We start from the raw sequence: 19,224 nt of genomic DNA, 5'->3' as shown, positions 1-19,224 counted from the left end.
GATTCTTCTCTAGTATGCTCTTTTTTACTCAAAGACCTCTCAGCTTTTCTTTCCCCTCGAACACTCTGGATATTAACTAGCAGTGTTTTCAGTTTGCACACCCTAATTCCCTTGGGTAAATCTTTGTCTTTTATTTCTGGCCAAAGCCTCCTGACCGGGGCTGTCTGATTTCAAAAACCGAGGCTCTGGGTTCAAATAGGTGCACATACTGAAGAGGTGCGATGCAATGTGGCGCTGCTGGAAGAAAGTGGTCTTAGAAGCAAGGACACACGAAGCCCTGTTCCATGGTGCGACCCGGAAGGACCTCCAGCTTTGCTCCCCCTCCCGGTTGGCTTCGGCACATTCCCGGCCATCTGCGACAGACCCGGTGACCTGCCTGAGCCTTCTGCAGAAGGGTAAGCGGCGCCCTACACTCCCACGACGCCTGCTTAGGGAGAAGGCGGCAGCGCCCACCAGGGCGAAGCGCCGGAAACCAGACCCAGAACGTCACTCGGGTGGGCGGTGACCGTGAAGGCGGAACTGGAGTCGCAGCTGAGGGCGGGGCTTTGGAGCTCCTCCGCTTCTTATTGGACCTGACCGCTGTTAGACTCGGCCTCCTTTTCCTCCCCACCTTTTCCGCGCTCGCCGTCAGTTAAATGACGGGCGGGGCGGGGCGGGGCCGGGCCAGTGGCGACTTCCGGTAAGGGAAGAGAGTTGCAGCCTAGGAGCGGCTGCCGAGAGGTGGAGGAGGAAGAGGAAAGCGCCGGGCGGCGGCTGCAGTAGGTGCTGGCTGTAGGTTGTCTGGGGCAGCGGCGGCTCTCTCCCAGGCGGACAATGGACAGCCAGGGCAGGAAGGTGGTGGTGTGCGACAACGGCACCGGGGTAAGCTCCCGACGGGGAGGCCGCGGTGGCCCCGGGTCCGGGTGGGGCGCCCGGGCCCTAGGCGCGCGGGGTTGCACCCCTGGGCCCTCGAGCCGTCCGGGCCAAGGGGCGCGGGGCAGCCCTTTCCACCTCCGTGGATGTAGGGAGCGAGGGCCCTGGTCTCCCCGAGCTTACCACCCACCACCCCCTCATCCATCCGGGTCGGGGCGGCGGGCGAGGCCGGCACTGCGCGGGGATCCATGCCTGCTGCCCTGCAGGGGCCGGCTCCACGCTCCAAGCTGGACAATTTGGCTAAAGGGTCGGAGGGGTAAAAGACTAGGTTTGTGTGCTTGTGAAGGGCTTCGTTGCCCCGGTCGCCGGTGTGTAAAAAGGGGAAAGACCCAGAGGCCTTCCTTTTCCTGTGTAGGTACCGAATGGGAGGCAGGAAACGGGTTTAAAGAGAGAGAAAAAAGGAAGTACTGTCAGTGCAAGCCTCAGCCCTTCAGCAGTTTTGAGATTTTGTGTGTTTTTTCTTTTTGAGGGAAGTAGAGGCCAGATCGGAGTGCATAATTTACTTTTTGTTCTGCATGCTGGGAATTTTGCCCACGGTGGCTCCGCAGAGACCAACATGTTCCATTGAATGGTTTTGGGACATCCCTCAAGGAGTCCCAGTGTTAGTTCTACTGACCTTAGGGGAAGTTCATCAGTTTTGGCACCTCCCTCTCCCCGATTTTAATTTTTTAAAATCTTCAGCGGGGGGATATGTTTTTATTTTTTATTATTCATTTCAGAGAGAGAGGAAGGGAGAGGGAGAGAGAAACATGGATGTGAGAGAAAGAAAAACATGGGTTGCCTCCCATTCGCGCCACCGGGATCAAACCCGAAACTTGGGTATGTGCCCTGACCGGAATCCAATAGAGACCCTTCGGTGCACGGACGCTCCAACCAACGAGCCACACTGGCCAGGACCCCCCGTTTTTGTCCTTAGATACAGATTACAGATAATATTAGTCTTTAAGATTCTAAAGTGCAAATAATTGTAAAAACCGGAGTAAAACACTGATTAAGAAATCATTTGAGAGCTCTTTCTTTCAAACGCACCCCCCACCCCCTTTAAAAATGTATTTTGGGCAGCCAAGTCAGCAAATTAGAAGACAGAAATGCTACTTACTTTGGATGAGTTCCATAATGATAACTTTCTCCTACATTACAGTGATGTCTAACCATTTTGGAGTTGCATATTTTGTGACTTTTCTCCTCCTTCTTCCATAAATGTGACATATGAATTAAAAAAGATTTTACTTGAACTTTAAAACACTTTGACAACTGGATTGTTGAGGAGGGTTTTATTCACTGCCATAATACTTCCCTTGATGGAACTTGTTACAGACTTTTACAAGTAATAATTATACTAGCTTTATCTGAACTTAGTTTAAAATGGTCTTGAGTAATAAGGGTGTTATCATATAATGGGACATCATACAAAATGAAATACTTTAAAAAAAAGAGGCAGATCTACTGCTATGGAAAGTTGTCTAAGATTTATTGTTAAGTTAAAAAATGATCCCATTTTTTTGAGTGTTCTTTATTGAAAATATTTATATGTTCACAGACGTGTGTGTATATGAAAGTTTTGGAGGGATACATAAAAATGTTCATAGTGATTACTTGTGAGACTAGGGATAACGGAGTGAGAGAAGATGAGGACTTCATAACTCTAATTATTGGGAAAATGTTCTTTGTGTTTTTAACAAGACATGTACTGTTAAATTATCTTTAAACAAAAGAAACTATAAACATTTATTACTTTTATAGTTAAAACTCAGTTAAAGGTACTTTTTAAAAGATATTAGTCTCAAGTTGACCTCTAAATAAATTTAAAGCTTTAAAAATTGAATTTAAAACATTTTGTTTTGTGAATATGCCAGATAATTCTCTTTAGAAATATGAGCCAGTTATGTTTTAATGGAGTCCTCTTTTTTTAAAAAAATTTTTAGAAAGAGTGGAAGGAAGTGGGAGAAACAGAGAGAGAGAAACATTGGTTATAGAGACATAATTGCTTCCCACATGCCCCGACCAGGGATGGGGGCATGGAGCTTGCAACTGAGGTATGGGCCCTTGACCGGAATTGAACCTGGGACCCTTCAGTCCTCAGGCCGGCACTCTGTCCACTGAGCCAAATCTGCTAGGGCTGGATTCCTCTTTTTTTGTGGGGGAGGGGTGATTCCTCTTTTTTGAAGGCTAATGAACCCTATATTTGTAATGAGTTTTGTGATATTCAGTTAGAATAGGGATGTTAACTGTGAGCTCATTAAAGAAGAAATTGTTTTTAATTGCTGAGAGAGAGAGAGCTATCAGTGGGCTGCCTCCAGCACACATCTAGACCACCAGGGTTTGAACCTGCAACCTGGTGATGTGCCCTGACTGGGAATCGAACCTGCACCTTTTGGGTATGGGACAACACTCCAACCGAGCTACACCGCCCAGGGCCATGAGCTCATTTTTATGTTACTATTTCATTAGTTTAGCTATGTTAGGAAGCTGATTGTATATTATTGATTAGTCTTATTCTAATTAATAATTTAAGGATCTTGTTCTTTAAGACAAAAGATCAGTTACCATTATCTATATAGGAAAAAATGTAGCTGGTTCAAGTAAAAATATATTTGGTGTTACATTTCTTATTTTTAAATTTTATTCAGATTTTCTATAGATATAATCAACTTCAAATGAAGAAACAGTTCTGATATGTCCCAGGTTTGATTCCAGTCAAGGGTAAATGCCTGTGTTTCCGGCTCGATCCCAGTAGGGGCATGCAGGAGGCAGCTGATCGATGATTCTCTCTCATCATTGATGTTTCTATCACTTCCTCTCTCTTCCTCTCTGAAATTAATAAAAACATATTTTAGAAAATAATAATAAATAAAAATTTAGAAAAATAGGAACCACTTAGATTCTATATTCTTTTTTATAGTTATCTTGATTTTATTTAGTTAGCTGAAGGTATAATGATTCCTTTACAATTATATATTAAACAAGATATTCAAATTTAATTTCTAAAAACTTGTGGAAATAGTTCTTACCCTAAAGCAACTTGCCTCTTACACGTTTTAGGTTTTAAAGTTTTAATTATAGGCAATTTGAGAAGTTGATGATTTAGTTGATGATTTTTTTTTTAACTCCTCTGTCAGGCCCTAAGTTGAATGCTCTAAGACAGTGGTCGGCAAACTCATTAGTCAACAGAGCGGCAAACCGCAGCTCGCGAGCCGGTTTGCCAACCACTGCTCTAAGAGTAAGTCAGTTCTTATGATCACATGCTGAATGTTGGTCCCTTGTTCTGCTTCCTCACTAGCCCCCAACCAGTTTCTCATTAGGGCAGCCTAGAGGAGGAAAACTCATCCAGTTCTAATAATTTATTTGCTTCATCCTCATAACTGTTCACACCTACCACCTAAAATAGAGCCACTGAAAGTGGCCAAATAGGTGAAAATCTGGCTATCTGCTTAGGTTTAGACGTCTTTCAAGAGTTCTTCCCAGGCCTCTGGTGTTGTGTATTCTGTTATCAAACTTGGGTGATTTCATCAGCAGTGAGTTAGTTCACCACCCACAATGAAGACAACTGCCTACCATGTGACTGGTAGTTTTTAGGGTCTAGTGATACAAAGTAGCTTATAATGCTAGGATAATTATATTTTCACTAGTGGCTGGGGGATTCCTGCACATTGAAAGGAAAATAATTAGAAGAAATATTTTAATGTTGCTAATTGTCCTTTCTCTGTAATGGACGCTGGTTGCTGTCTGTGGGGCGATCGGGCCTGCCCGGCTCCCTCAGTGCCTGGGAGCTGGGCTGCGACCCCGCCCCCTGCCGCCACCACTGGTCGCTGTCTGCAGGGAGTTCGGGCCGCTTGCATCTACCTTGGCCCGGCGCCGCCTGCTCACCTGCTCCACCATCCCGCTGCGCTGCGGTCCCGCTTGTTGGGGCCCATCAGGGTGGGCAGCGCCTCCACTGCCGCCTGCTGCCAGTGTCACGTTGCCGATGCCCGCCATGTTCCGTGCCACCCCCTGGTGATCAGTGGTTGAGGGGACAATTTGCATATTAGGCTTTTATTATATAGGATTTATAATTCCCATTTGTATTTGCATATGGCCTGCTCTTTCTGGCTTATGTTAATTTATTTTGCTGAATTCAGGTGTGTTTGGAATAGAAATAAATAAAAAACAAATTTGGTTTTCCCTGGCTGATGTGGTTCAGTAGTTAGAGTGTCTGCCTGCACACTGAAGGGTCAAGGGCACTGTACCTGGGTTGCAGTTTCCATCCCTGGTTCCTGTCAGTGCAGGAGGCAGCCAATTGTGTGTGTGTGTGTGTGTGTGTGTGTGTGTGTTCCTGTCAGTGCAGGAGGCAGCCAATTGTGTGTGTGTGTGTGTGTGTGTGTCGCCCTCTCACTCTCTGTTTCCCTCCCTCTCTTTTCTTCCCTCCCTCCCTCTCCCTTCCACTTGCTAAAAATCAATGGAAAAATAGCCTCAGGTGAGGATTAACAAAAAAACCCACCTCACAACACAGAAGATTTGGTTTTACCCTGTAAAATGCTTTGGAATAAATAGAATGACTATTTTGGTTGTGTGAGATCAGGATAATCACTATGAAATTAAAGTAATATACCAGTACTATCAGATAAAATTAATAAAGAAAAATAGAAATAGAGTAAGTCCAAGTGAAGCTTTATAAATCTGTTTATTTTTTGAGAAGAAAAAGATACTTTTAGAGCAAATGTACAGGAACTTTTTTTCATCTTTGCTTGAAAGAACATTAGAATGTTATGTTCTTACCATTTGATGACTCAGTGGGAAGTAAGGGAGCCAGTTTAAACCACAGTGCTATGAAAAGGAAACTATATATGGTAAAAAGCTATTTCTTAAACACAGACTTATTGCACACAATTAGAGAACTAAGTCTCCAAGTCTTAAAATGATTGGAGTGGGGGAGGAATTTCAAGGTTTAAATGATGCTAAATGAGTAGCTTAGGAAAGAATATTTTCATTTCATCACATCATGGTTTAGATTTAGATTTTTTAAAATACAGACTTTTTTTTTGCAAGAAAAGAAATGCTGGATTGTCTGTTTCTGTTATCAAGGAATAGGTTATTGTAATAATATTTGTGTTATTATAGCTATCTGTGCTTTCACATTTGAAATAATGTGAAATAGTGCAGTTATTGCCATTTTGACCAAATTATCTTATACCCTGTAGGAACACTAGATTACTATGGCAGCAAATGCTTGCAATAGACTACTTACGCAGAGTAATTTCATTAACAAGTGAGTGATTGCTTTAATTTGAATTAAAAGCCACATTTTCCTTTTTTGTAAAGCACAGGAATAGCAGGTTTACAATTGTTTTTCTAGTTTCAGGTGGGGGGAGGGTTGTCTCAGTTTTTGTCTTCTTACCTCAGGCACTTGGGAAATATTTTGTCCCTTGAAATATATCCAAACAAGAGTTTTAAGATATGAACTATCCATCTGAACAGGTATAGTCAGAAAACATTGAGTGATTATAGATTTACCACATTGCATGATTATGAAAATGAGGCCTGATCATAATGAGAGGAGAAGCATATCAACCTTCCCAGTCTCCTCCCTGCACCAGGACTTGACTTATGCCCCATCCAAAGCTCTTCCACCTTCACCTTCTATTATGATTTCACACTTAAGTCATTTGTTTACATTTAATATGCTGAAGATGGCCCTCGAAGACTTAGCGATTCTTTTTTCAGTCAATTCATTTTATAATTTTCCTTAATACTTTGAGGTAAATGTAAGAACTTTATTTACTTTCTATATTTGGAATACATTTATAAATTAAGACTAATGCTTATATTAGGCTGGTGATCATGACAAATTTTATTTATGTAGAAATTTCAGTATGGCCAGGATAATAACAGATTCTCTACCCTTCCATATCATTTCAGTTCACATCAAGTGAGCTGGATTTTGACTTAGTTCTGATCAGGGCAGAGCCCAGCATGGCCCTGGCAGGGACAAGGAATCCCTCGTCTTCTCCTGGTGAAGGCAGTGAAGACAAAGGAGCTGTGCTCCCCACCAGGAACAGAAGGCAGCGCTGCCATATGCCAAAGAAGCAGTTTAAACAAAGCCCCAAGTCCACTCACCTCTGGCTCAACACATCTTTAAAGCCTGTTCTAACATATATTGCAACTGGCCTGAACACTTTCCCAGAGCTCCTCCACACACACCAGAGGCCCAAATTTTAGAGTGGGGAGGGGCAGAACACAGGAGAGGTTACCTAAAAGTACCCACCTTTAGGCCCTGAAGGGAAGAGAATCACTGCACTAGTGGGTACCAGGTTTCCAGAACTCTCCTCTCTATCAGGACCACGCAGCACCAAGAAGCAGTGGTGACAGTACGTCTAAAGATGGAGTCCTGGTGGGCTGAGAGGCATAACTTGTATTTCTGTGCTGCCAAAAAGTTACAGCTAAAGCTGAAACATTTCTCAACAGCCTCCCTGCTAACCTTCCCTTTCCCCCTGAAGTTTTTAATGGCATTTTTCTTGCAATGTCTGCTCTTAAAAATAAGACTAAACAGACTATATTATTGGTATAAGAATTTAAAGACCCTTGGTTCTATTTTCAGATTTACTGTAGTTAAGTCTGCTAGTATATCAGTTCCTTATGCATAAAATGGAAGTAAAGTCAATAATGATATGCCCTCGTTGGAGAAGTACACTATCTGAATATGAAATTGTTACCTGATATTACTAAATACATTTATCTAAATATAAAACTGTTAACAGCCCAAAATGCCTAATAAATGTTTATTTTAATATGATGCCAGTCCAGACTCCATTTGATTTTTTTCCCATTTTGGAAAATGAGTTGCTTAAGTGAATTGCCAGAGATGAATGCAAGCGTGCTTTAGAATTAAAACTTTAGCTCTGTTGTTCATTTTCTAACATTTCTCTTTTAAAAATAGTTGTTGTTGCACTGGCTGGGTGGCTTGGTTGGTTAGAGCCATGGTCGGCAAACTGCGGCTCGCGAGCCACATGTGGCTCTTTGGCCCCTTGAGTGTGGCTCTTCCACAAAATACCACAGCCTGGGCGAGTCCATTTTGAAGAAGTGGCGTTAGAAGAAGTTTAAGTTTAAAAAATTGGGCTCTCAAAAGAAATTTCAATTGTACTGTTGATATTTGGCTCTGTTGACTAATGAGTTTGCCGACCACTGGGCCATTAGAGCAATGTCCTGACACACTAAGGTTGTGGGTTAGATTCCCCAATTAGGGCTCATAGAAGAATCAACCAATGAATGCATAAATGGGTGGAACAACAAATTAATGTTTCTCTCCCTCTCCATCACTAAAATCAATAAGTAAGTTTTTAAAAAAGTAGTTGTTGACTGAATTTGTCCATTTCCCCCAATATTACTTTTTTTAAAATTTAATTTTTAGAGGAAAGGAGAGAAAGATCGAAGTAAGAGCAAAACATCAATCAGCTGCCTCCTGCATGCCCCCCACGGGGGATCCTGCCACCACGCCATCCTGGCATATGGCCTGACTGGGAATTGAACCGGCAATCTTTCAGTACATGGGATGATGCCTAACCATCTGAGCCACACTGGCCAAGGCTCAAATACTTCTTGTGTGACCACTGTGTGTCAGGACCTCTTTGAGGCATCAGGATCCAACATGAATTGCTCAGCTGAGCTCCCTGCTCTCCTGAGGCTTTCTCTGTAGTGAGGGACTTAGGCTCTAAGAGTCTTAAGTAATCAGTTTACCGGTAAATAAACATGAACTCCAGTAGTAGTCAATGCCATAAAGGAAATAAAATGAGATATGATAGATTGGATGGCCAGTTTGGATAATTTGAAAGTATCCAAAGTTTAAAATATTGTATAAATGCAAAGTGGTATTTTTCAGAGATATATTTTTTTAATGTATTGATTGATTTTAGAGAGATGAAGGAAGAGGGAGAGAGAAACATCAATCGGCTGCCTCCTGAGCCCCTTGTACTGGGAACTGAGCATGTGCCCTCATCAGAAAAGGTATCTGTGACTTCCTGGTGCATGGGACGACATCAACCAACTGAGCCACACCAGTCTGGCTCAGATACTGTTTTTAAATGGATATGGTAAATACCTCAACTAACCCACTTTTATTGTTCTCTTCCAGTTTGTGAAGTGTGGATATGCAGGCTCTAACTTTCCAGAACACATCTTCCCAGCTTTGGTTGGAAGACCTATTATCAGATCAACCACCAAAGTGGGAAACATTGAAATCAAGGTAATATTTTATTTATTGATAAATGAGGTTCAAAACCTATGAGATGTTCTTTGAATTAAGTAGTTTTAAAATATGATGCCATGAAAAGCAAAGGGGGAGGGCAGAATTTCTTATATTTTTAATTTATATCAACACCTGAAGAAAGGCACAAAAACAAATTAATTTTATCTACCTTTAAGTATGGCTTGATGCCATTACTCTCTGAATGGAGTAAAACATTTAAGATTTTTATGTGAATGTGAATTATAATTTTTAAAAGAAAGCCTGGCATTTTTATGTTTTTCAGTTCCATATATTTGTCATTATATATGTTAGTGTTTCTTTGGGACCTTAGACTTTTCCTTTTCATGTAATCATGGCCTGATCCCCTTACATTTTTATATAGTTAGTCAGGAAAACACAGGATGTAAATCTTATTGTTTCCTTTTTTCGCTAATGTAATAACTGGTTTCCATGATGTGCAGGAGGAAGCGTACAAGTCTTTATGTGGTCTTGCATTATTACCTTACCAGAAAGAGAAAAGAGGGAAGGTTATCATTCCCTACTCACTGTACCTGACACTAGAGACTCAGCATTAAGGATGATGGATTTTTCTCCCATATTGAAGGGATTGGAAATCAAATGGGAGTTACGATATTTTAGAAGAAAAAAGAAACAGATCAACCAAAAGGACTGTTGTCACCAATTGACTTAAATTCTTCAGGTGGCCTAGGGGTCAGGTTATACAAAATGCAGTAGAATTTAGGGGCTCTCTCACTGAATTATTTGTGAACAAGCTAGCATTGTTGGTCTTCTCTGGACAGTCTTTAACAAGATTTTAGTGAACTATTAAGATTATGAGTCACTTGAAACATGAGTTAGGGTGAACCTCTTTGGGACATTTGTTTGAACTTTCTAATAAGGTGGTAATAGGCAGTAGAGATTTGCTACTTGGTAGCTCTCTGCTCTCGGGATTAGAGTTGAATTAGCAATGAATAAAAATATAAATTGAAACTTAGGTTCTTTGTTAATTTTTTAAAGACTTAAAATAGTGAATTATGCTGGCCTCTTGTTATTTTACGGATAATCAAATGGGACACTTTTGATGAGTGTTTTCATTTTAGGGACTTTTCTTTTGGGAAATTTATGGGATTCCTTATTCTCTTTTTGTGAATTTTTTTTCTGATTGAATTTGATCTTCAGTAGACTTTGACTTAAAATTTAATAATAGTGAGAAGGATAAATTTTTAAATGGAGTAGAAAATCTTTTTATTCAATATCAGGTTTGTAAAGAAGAATTTTTTAATGTACTTCATGGATATTAACATTTTTAAGGTATTAAGGCATATCACATATAGCCATTTTTATTCTTCACCATAGGCACAAATAATTACATATCTTTTAACTCCCATTTTCTTGCTTTTTAAGGCCAAGTGATGGAAATGAAACTAGTCAATATATTAATGAGATGTTTTTTACTAAGGAATTCCCCAATAGCATTGCTTGTATGGTTTGTCATTCTGTGTTCTGTTGGCTCAGTTCTGTTCAATCTGCTTAGTCTTTTAAGTCTTTCAAGTTAAATTGTTCTTCTAGTAAAAGACAGAAAACTGTAAAATTTAACTTGACTGCTGGAGCTTGGAAAACCTTATCCTCTGCTTACCCAGCTACACCTTTCCTGTTATCATTTATTTTCCTTATTTAAGGTTCTTAAATTCAGTAATGAATTTAAAGAAACTTGACTTTTTGGAATTTCTGTCTAGTGTATTGACTTAGACTTTTTGTGTCTTGTTAGCTAAAATGTGATGGTAGACTAAAAAAAACACCTGGAAATTTAATGAGTTAATTTTCATTCAGAAGTAATAACTTTCCATGTTAATTTGGCCCTTATTATTAACTCCGTAAAATATAGTAGTACTGCATCTGACCTCAACCTAATTGTTCTCTATTGCTTGTATGTTTTAAAAATTTCAGTGAGGATTTTATTTAGGCCTTTTCTGACTCTTACTTCTACCTTCTCTCTCTTCACCTTTCTTGACCTGTTGAAGTAGAATAACAAAAAGATGGTAAGTGAGGTTACACACATGCTCTCTGTTTGTTTTCCACTTTTGCTTGGTGGGACAGTAGTTATTGTTTTGTGTCCCTTTAGTATTGGGGTGGGGGGTAGTTCCATATTTTAATTTTAAGTACTTTGATCCTATACTTTCCTGATTGCATACAATGGACCAAATCAGAACTGATTTACTAACATAGTTTTGAATTGTTTTTCTTGTGTTTCTTATAGATGAATGTTATAATTAAAATGGAATGTGGTGTGCAAAATATTAGAAACCAAGTAGTTTTTTCATAGGATATGTGTGATCCAAAAGATTGGGGTGAAGTTGTTACATTTTGATAAATTCACTATATTGATCAATGTCAAATTGAACATTGCCCATCATACATAGCTTGTATATGTATTTGCATCCAGTACAGTATCATGTGTTTTTAATAAACAGTAAAATTTTAATATGCAAATGAAATATAGATAGTAGAGAGTGGGGAAATTCCTATACTATCCTTATTGATGAGCAGATTTTATAACATTATCTGAGGAGAAATAAGTACACGGTGAGTCTTATCAGACTTTTCCGTAAACAACAGGTTTCCCCCTAAGTAAATGTGGCACCTTTTTCTTTTGAACTAGAAGCTTCTGGGTACATACCAGACAATTTACTCTTTCATTGTGCTTTTTTCTGTGATAGTCTAAATGCTTCTATAGTAGGTTATTTTCAAATTTGTTTTTTAATATTATTTGTAAGCAGCTTTGACAAAGATGAATGATAGGCATTTCTAGTGATATATATTTTAACTAGTAAGAATAACTTTGTGGAGTTTTCTTTTGATTAAGCAAAAACATTTAAAAGTGGAAATTCTTATATTTATCCTAAATAAAAGATCATGCCTTTTCTTAATATCCTAAGGAAATTTGAGAGTCTATTTTTAGAGAACAGTGTAGACTTAATTTCACAAATATTTTTTAAGGAAATTCCTTCTAGGATCTAAATTGTGGTTTTTAAAATGTTTTTGCTCTATTTTTCAATTTGAGGTGACATTGTTCAAATGATTCTTGGCAAATATAACCTATACTGCTTACTTTTCATAATATATAAATGCTTTTTAAACAGCATCTCAGAACAGTTACTATAATTTTTCATTCTTTCAGGTAATAGGTGATGGTTTAGGCTTGAGGTCCATTGATGAGGTGGGTGGTAAAAATCTGAGGCCTGATCTGATCACTTTATAACTTGGTTCTGAGGTATGAGGGCAGGCTTCATAAAACTCTTAAAATTTTTGGTTTTTGGAAGGAGAAATGTTCTAAGGAAAATTTATATGTTTAGGATTTGGATAAATTTAGGTAACTTGAGCTACTCAAATTTTAAACTAACCTAATAAGTTAAAACTTGTTTTCTTCCATTTTACATGTTGTCTTTGTTCAGAGGGATGGTAAGATACTTGATGCCAGACATTTCTTTCAGTTAGTCTTTTAGAGTATATGTTTCCTAGACATAGATACACGAGGCTTTTATTTTTAGTTGGCATTGGGTCTGACATACTTAAGCTCCTATTTTTGCATGGAATGAAAATTAATATTCTGATAAACTTTGTTGAAATGTATTGTGAATGTATATTGATTTATGCAAATTATCTGATTATCTAGTGTATTACCTTGTACAACACAAAGATATATTCTAAAGGAAAGTAAGTAACAAAATTGTGTATTAAATTATATTTGTTAATGGCCAGAAGTAATATAAGCACTTACAGGTATAAATATCTCCCTTAACATTTTATTAAGAAGTGTTTAAAATATATAGCAAAGTTGAAAAAATTTTATAGTAAAATCCATAGACCCATCACTTTTAGATCCTGACATTAACATTTGCTATAATGATATATCATATATTTATCCATCTATCCATTCATCAGTCTGTCTTGTTTTTTGATGTATTTCAAAGTATTAGTATACTTCACCCTAAATAATTCAACATACCCATGTAATTAAGTAGAGTTCACAAATACAGGGTTTTAGTGTTGCATTTTCCTATCAGATGATGCTAAATAGTTAATATTGAAGTCATTTGAATATTAAGTTGTGTTAAATTAACTTTATAAAATACTAGTTGGAACACATAAGTTTGAGAGAACATTTCTAGGATCTACTTTAACTCTCCTCTCCCTTTTTGTTGTTGCTTCAGTGGATTTTGCAGAAAACTTTTTTTTTTTTTTTTTAATGAAAGGTTTCTGCAAAATCATGGTTTTACCTCTGATCTTTAAAAAAATTATTACTTTTAAACATTTTAATCTTATGTACACAAGTTGTCCTTCAAAAATGTATACATACTTTGAATAATCATAAAGGCAGTGTTTATTATTCTTAAAAGAAAAAAACATCAATTGAGCTATCAGCTATTAAAGTATGTATACATTTTTGGGGGACACCCTGTATATTTAAACCTCTGTTTTAAGACTTTAACTTTGCTGTTTCTTTTATTTTCCCCGTGTTTTGAACTTAAGGTATTGTAGCGAATAGTTGCTATGTCTGATGCTAGTTTTTAAAAAATTCATCAGTACATGTAGAAATTAGGATTATTTAATATCTTGATTAGCTGATTTCTAAAATAACTTTAAGTTCTAGGACATCATTAGCTTTCTTATACATACAAAACTTGGCTTTTCAAATGTGGGTCATCCTAATATGCTCTCATTGGAGATAAGACTTGTGAGTATTCTGCTTCATGTGTCATAATTTTCTAATCTTACACTTTAAGATAAAAAACGTTGCTCATGAGATAATTTCAAAGAACTGTTTCCCTGTGTCTTATTTTTTTGTATCTCTACAAATACTCATTTCTCTTGATGAGCCACATATAGAAACTTAATTCTAATTCAGACATGTAGGTAGAAGTTTGTAAAATTTACAAGTTATATGGTGCATATATGCTTTATTGTAGTGTAAAAAGAATCATTTCTTGCTTCTTTCATTATGCTTTATAATACTTGTCATTTTGATATTTAGTACAAAGAAATGTGCTGCATGCGTTGAGCATTTTTCTGCCAGTTTCTTTCCCCCTGATGTGCTATTTCACATATCACAGGCCTTATTTTTTGAATATTTGAGCAAAAGAAACAGATGAAACCTCATACAAAACCCTCCAAAATATGAAAATGTGGGTTTTATTTGTGCTAATGCCCTTCTTTTGGAAACATATGTATTAAAGGTAAGGTCATTTAATTGATTTAAACCACATTGTATATAAAAACGTATTAAAGTTGGTAAGGCATTGTTCTTGAAATAAAAGATTTTTAACTTGTGGAATGAAATACTTGATCTGAATGTGCCAGAAAGATTAAAATTATTCCCAAATTTAACCAAAATATGAGAATATAATTTTCTGAAGGTATTTTATGCAAAATTTGATTGGTCTTAAGCTTTAATATTATAATTTTTAGGATCTTATGGTTGGTGATGAGGCAAGTGAATTACGCTCAATGTTAGAAGTTAACTACCCTATGGAAAATGGCATAGTTCGAAACTGGGATGACATGAAACACCTGTGGGACTATACATTTGGACCAGAGAAACTTAACATAGATACCAGAAATTGTAAAATCTTACTCACAGAACCTCCTATGAACCCAACCAAAAATAGAGAGAAGATTGTAGAGGTAAGTGTTTAGATAGAATGTATATGTTTCTGTGTTGTTGTTTTTTCTTTCTAAAAATGTTCTTTTATCCTACTGTTGTTGGTAAGGATAAAGGGAATAAAAATAATTGTTGTTTTCCCCCAGATCCTGTTTACTGAGCACTTAACTCTATGCTAGTCTTTATTTCTAAGTAGGCTATATTGGTAAATGAAACAAAATTTTGCCGTCATGGAGCTTCCATTCTAGAAGGGCAACGCACACACGCACGCGCACACACACACACACACACACACACACACACACACAAGTGATTTAATTGAATGGTTTGTGAGAAGATAATAGATGCTAAAGGGGAAAAAGAGCAAGTTAAGGGAGATGGGAAATGGGGGAAGGTTGCATTTGTACATAGGGTGTTGTAGTGGCCCTGTGTGAGAAGGTGATGTTTAAACAAAGACACAGTAAGAGAGTTGGCCAGGATGTATGGGGAAGAGCATTTCAGTCAGGCAAAGGGAGGAGCCAGAGTAAAGGTCTTAGAATGAGTGTAAGCCTAGCATATTAAAGGGTCAGCTAAGAAGCCAGTGTGCAAGAGCAACAGGAGCGTAGGTCAAAGAAGTAACGAGGCCAGATCACTAGGACCTTGTAGGCTCTTTTTTTTTTTTTTTTTAATTTTATTGATTTCAGAGAGGGAGGGAGAGCTAGAAACATCAATGATGAGAAAGAATCATTGATTAACTGCCTCCTGCACACCCCCCTACTGGAGATGGAGCCTGCAACCTGGGCATGTGCCCGTGACTGGAATCAAACCCAGGACGCTTCAGTCTGCAGGCCAATGCTCTATTTACTGAGCCAAACCAGTTAGGGCAGTGGTCGGCAAACTCATTAGTCAATAGAGCGGCAAACTGTGGCTCGCGAGCCACAGTTTGCTGACCACTGAGTTAGGGTGACCTTGTAGGCTTTTACTGGAAATTAGACTTTTACTTCAAGTAAAATGAAGGGCTATTACAGAGAAGGGACATGTTCAGATTTAGGTTTTTGTGGCTGCTGTGTTGAGTAGATTATAAGGAGGCAAGGGTGGAAGAGACCTGTTTGGAGACTTTTTCAGCTATCTTTGCAAAAGATAATCATTATTAGGATTGGGGTAATAGCAGTGGAAGTAATGAGAAGTGGCCAGATTGTGGATCTACAGTATTTTGAAGGTTGGGCCAAGAATTTTCTGATGCATTAAATATGGGTAAGAGAGGGGATGGCACCAAAGGTTTTGACTTGAACAACTGGAAGGATGGGTTAGGATTGGGGGTCGGGGCAGAGATAGATCAGGAGTTTTTTGGACATATTAGATCCTTATTAGACATCTAAGCAAAAATGTCAAATAGATTGTTCTATAAAATAAGATCAGGTTCAAGAGAAAAGTGTGAGGCTGAGGGTTTAAACTTAGGAGTCATCAGGACATAATATAGCTCACCAATTAAGTGAGAGTGGACAGTAGTCCACAGGCTAAGGACCTGGGAGACAGGAGGAACAATTGAAATGAGCTAAGCAGTTACAGAGAGTAAGAATTCTACATTCTTAGTTAGGTAAGTATCTTCTCAAGGTTGTCTTTCATTTTGTTATATATGAGGTAGAAACTTTTAATAACTTAGTATTTTACTAGCTTTCAGTTACTACTTAATGTAAATATTTTGTATTCTGTCTGTGTTTAGGTGTTGATGGAAAATTTGGAAGGGTTTTAGAAGAGATTGTTTTTAGACAATATTTTTAAAGTCTAGATTAAAACTCAGTTTTTGTATTAAGTGTTTTAAAAATGTGAGATTGTGGTTTGAGGTATAGAATCCATATCATTCCCTATGGTTCATAGGTTTTAATTCTTTTTTTCTCCTAGATACCCCTAAAACTGTGAAAGATGGGTTTTATCGTATTAGTTCATATTTTAATTTTATTTTTATACTTTAAGAATGATTTACAACCACTAATATTTTGTGATGGTTAAGAGGTCATTTGTAATTGCTATTTATTTTTAGCAATACATTACAAAATATTTTTGCATTAAAAGGTTTTTACACACAGAAACCTATTTAGGAAAGCAACATGATGTCTGAATGAAAAACAAATTTTCTTTCAGATAAAAAGTTAGGGAGATGACATTATACCTGGATCCCTTTTACTATTTGATTAAGATTTTTATATATAAGATAGATACAGAGGCAGTAAAGCATCAAACAGACTGTCAAATTACAGCGGGAAGGTTAGGGAGAGGTGGGGGAAATAAGAGATCAACTGAAGGACTTATATGCATGCATATAAGAGTAACCAACGGATGCAAAACATTGGGGGGTGAGGGCATGTATGGGAGTGGGGTCGGGGGGGCAATGGTAAGATATGTACACATATAATACCTTAATAAAAAAAAAATCTAAAAAAAAAAGATTTTTATATATATATTTTTTTCTAGTACACACACACACACACACACACACACACATATTCATATACACATACTAGAGGCCCAGTGCATGACATTCATGCAGGGTGGGGGGGGAATTCAGCTCGGTCTGCGCCCTCTCGCAGTCCAGGACCCCTTGGGGAATGTCCGCCTGCGCGGAGCCTCTCACGCCACCGCCCCGGAGCTCGCCATCCGTGAGCCCAGCTTCTGGCTGAGTGGTGCTCCCCCTGTGGGAGCGCACTGACCACCAGGGGGCAGCTCCTGCGTTGAGTGTCTGCCCCCTGGTGGTCAGTGTGCATCATAGCCACCAGTCATTCTACCGTTCAGTCGATTTGCATATTAGGGTTTTATTATATAGTATATGTGTGCAAAAATGCCATGAGTTGGTTTCACAGTGCTCTAAGGTCTCACCTTACTTTAATACCTTTTTATTTTTACTTGAGAGTGCAAGTTTGGCTACGAGTAATAATGCCCTACTTTAACCTCATCCAGAATGTTGGTTTTAGTACTACAAGTGCTTTTTAATTGCCTTATAAATAAAAACAAGTTCTGACAGACTTTCAGGTTGATAAATGCAAGCACTCTTCCATTTTTATCCCTGTGGAGGGGGGATTAAAGGATGATGGAATAGAGCAGTGGTTTGCAAACCGGTTTACCGCTCTGTTGACTAATGAGTTTGCCGACCACTGTCATATACTACCCTTTACCTCTTTGCACACAATATGCCACAATTGCCTAATCCTCACAGCTTCCAACTACACAGTAACATTTAGTCTAGTCCAGTGGTCGACAAACTCATTAGTCAACAGAGTGGGAAACCTCGATTCCCGAGCCGCGGTTTGCCGACCACTGGAATAGAGTACTAGTTAGAATATCTAATTGCTAACTGATAAGGATGCAGTTCAGAGTTGTAAAATTTAAATGCTTATAATTGTGATTGTGGTCAGTTGTAAAATTTCTAAATTGCTAGATATTCAGAGTGGTAGTCAGCCCCTACTAGTTAAGGAATGCTCAATATAGAAGGCAGAAAAAGTCCTGCCAACATTGTTCCCAGCCAACCTGGACTACAGGGAATGAGCATGGTTTTGACTAGAGAGGACACTAGGAAACTCCTTCTCCCTCCAATGTAGTTCAGCTGAGTGGAGCTATAGCCTTAGCTCAAGTAGGAAGTGTGGGCTCAGTAGTAGCTAGGCAGTTCTGTATCTGCCAACATTTAGGAATTGCTGCATTATTTTTTGCCTTCCTGTTCTGATAGTTTTTAAATATATATATTTTTTGATTGATATCACAGAGGGAGAAGGAGAGACATAGAAACCTCAGTGATAAGAATCATTGATAAAAAAAAAAAATCATTGATCAGCTGCCTCCAACATGCCCCTCCCTACTGGGGATCGAGCCCCCAACCCAGTCAGGGTACTGTCCCTGTTAGGAAATTGAACAGTGACCTCCTGGTTCATAGGTTGATGCTCAACCACTGAGCCATACCAGCCGGGCCCTGTTCTACTATTTTAATACCACTTTTTTTCTTTTAAACTGCTGGAGGTAGTCTGTCTTTGAATTAAAAAAAATATTTCCCTTAAAGGACATCAATTAAGAAAGGCTTGTTCAAATGTAGAATGCTTTCTTTTACTCTAATTATCCATTAATGAAAACATTCCAGAATCTTTGCTTTGTAGCACTTATGAAATGGTTGGGGACTCAGGATATATCCAAAAACCTGTCCCTAAAATTGGAGCTCTCACAGCAGAATTTAATCGAGGCAAAGAGCGCTGAAGTAAATGGAGGACTCTTTTAGGTCTCTTGATTCTATTTTGGCCAAAAACATAATTAGAATATGTAACTTCGAAATACCAATATTTTTTTCTTTCCTTTGCATTTTCAGGTAATGTTTGAAACTTACCAGTTTTCTGGTGTGTATGTAGCCATCCAAGCCGTTCTGACTTTGTATGCTCAAGGTAGGTGAAGCTTAACTTTTAGAATAATCAATTCAGCA

At 38.4% G+C, this 19,224-nt stretch overlaps 1 protein-coding gene across 2 annotated transcripts in view; it reads left to right on the top strand.

Moving 5' to 3' along the window:
- Window positions 1-654: 654 nt before the first annotated feature.
- Window positions 655-19,224, top strand: part of ACTR2 (actin related protein 2) — a 39,392-nt gene continuing 20,822 nt past the window's right edge. The window contains exons 1-5 of one of the 2 annotated variants that reach the window (XM_080686474.1): window positions 661-861; window positions 9,017-9,127; window positions 11,155-11,169; window positions 14,597-14,812; window positions 19,114-19,186. In XM_080686474.1, coding sequence (XP_080542600.1) covers window positions 814-861; window positions 9,017-9,127; window positions 11,155-11,169; window positions 14,597-14,812; window positions 19,114-19,186 — 463 coding nt within the window. In that variant the 5' untranslated portion in view covers window positions 661-813. Of the gene's footprint in view, window positions 862-9,016; window positions 9,128-11,154; window positions 11,170-14,596; window positions 14,813-19,113; window positions 19,187-19,224 lie in introns of both variants that reach the window. The other variant, XM_080686475.1, reaches the window with a different exon arrangement.

Source organism: Plecotus auritus (assembly GCF_963455305.1).
Source record: "Plecotus auritus genome assembly, chromosome: 8".
NCBI classification, from domain to species: Eukaryota; Metazoa; Chordata; class Mammalia; order Chiroptera; family Vespertilionidae; genus Plecotus; species Plecotus auritus.
The sequence above is the reverse complement of the archived record's forward strand: the minus strand, read 5'-3'. Positions and strand labels throughout refer to the sequence as shown.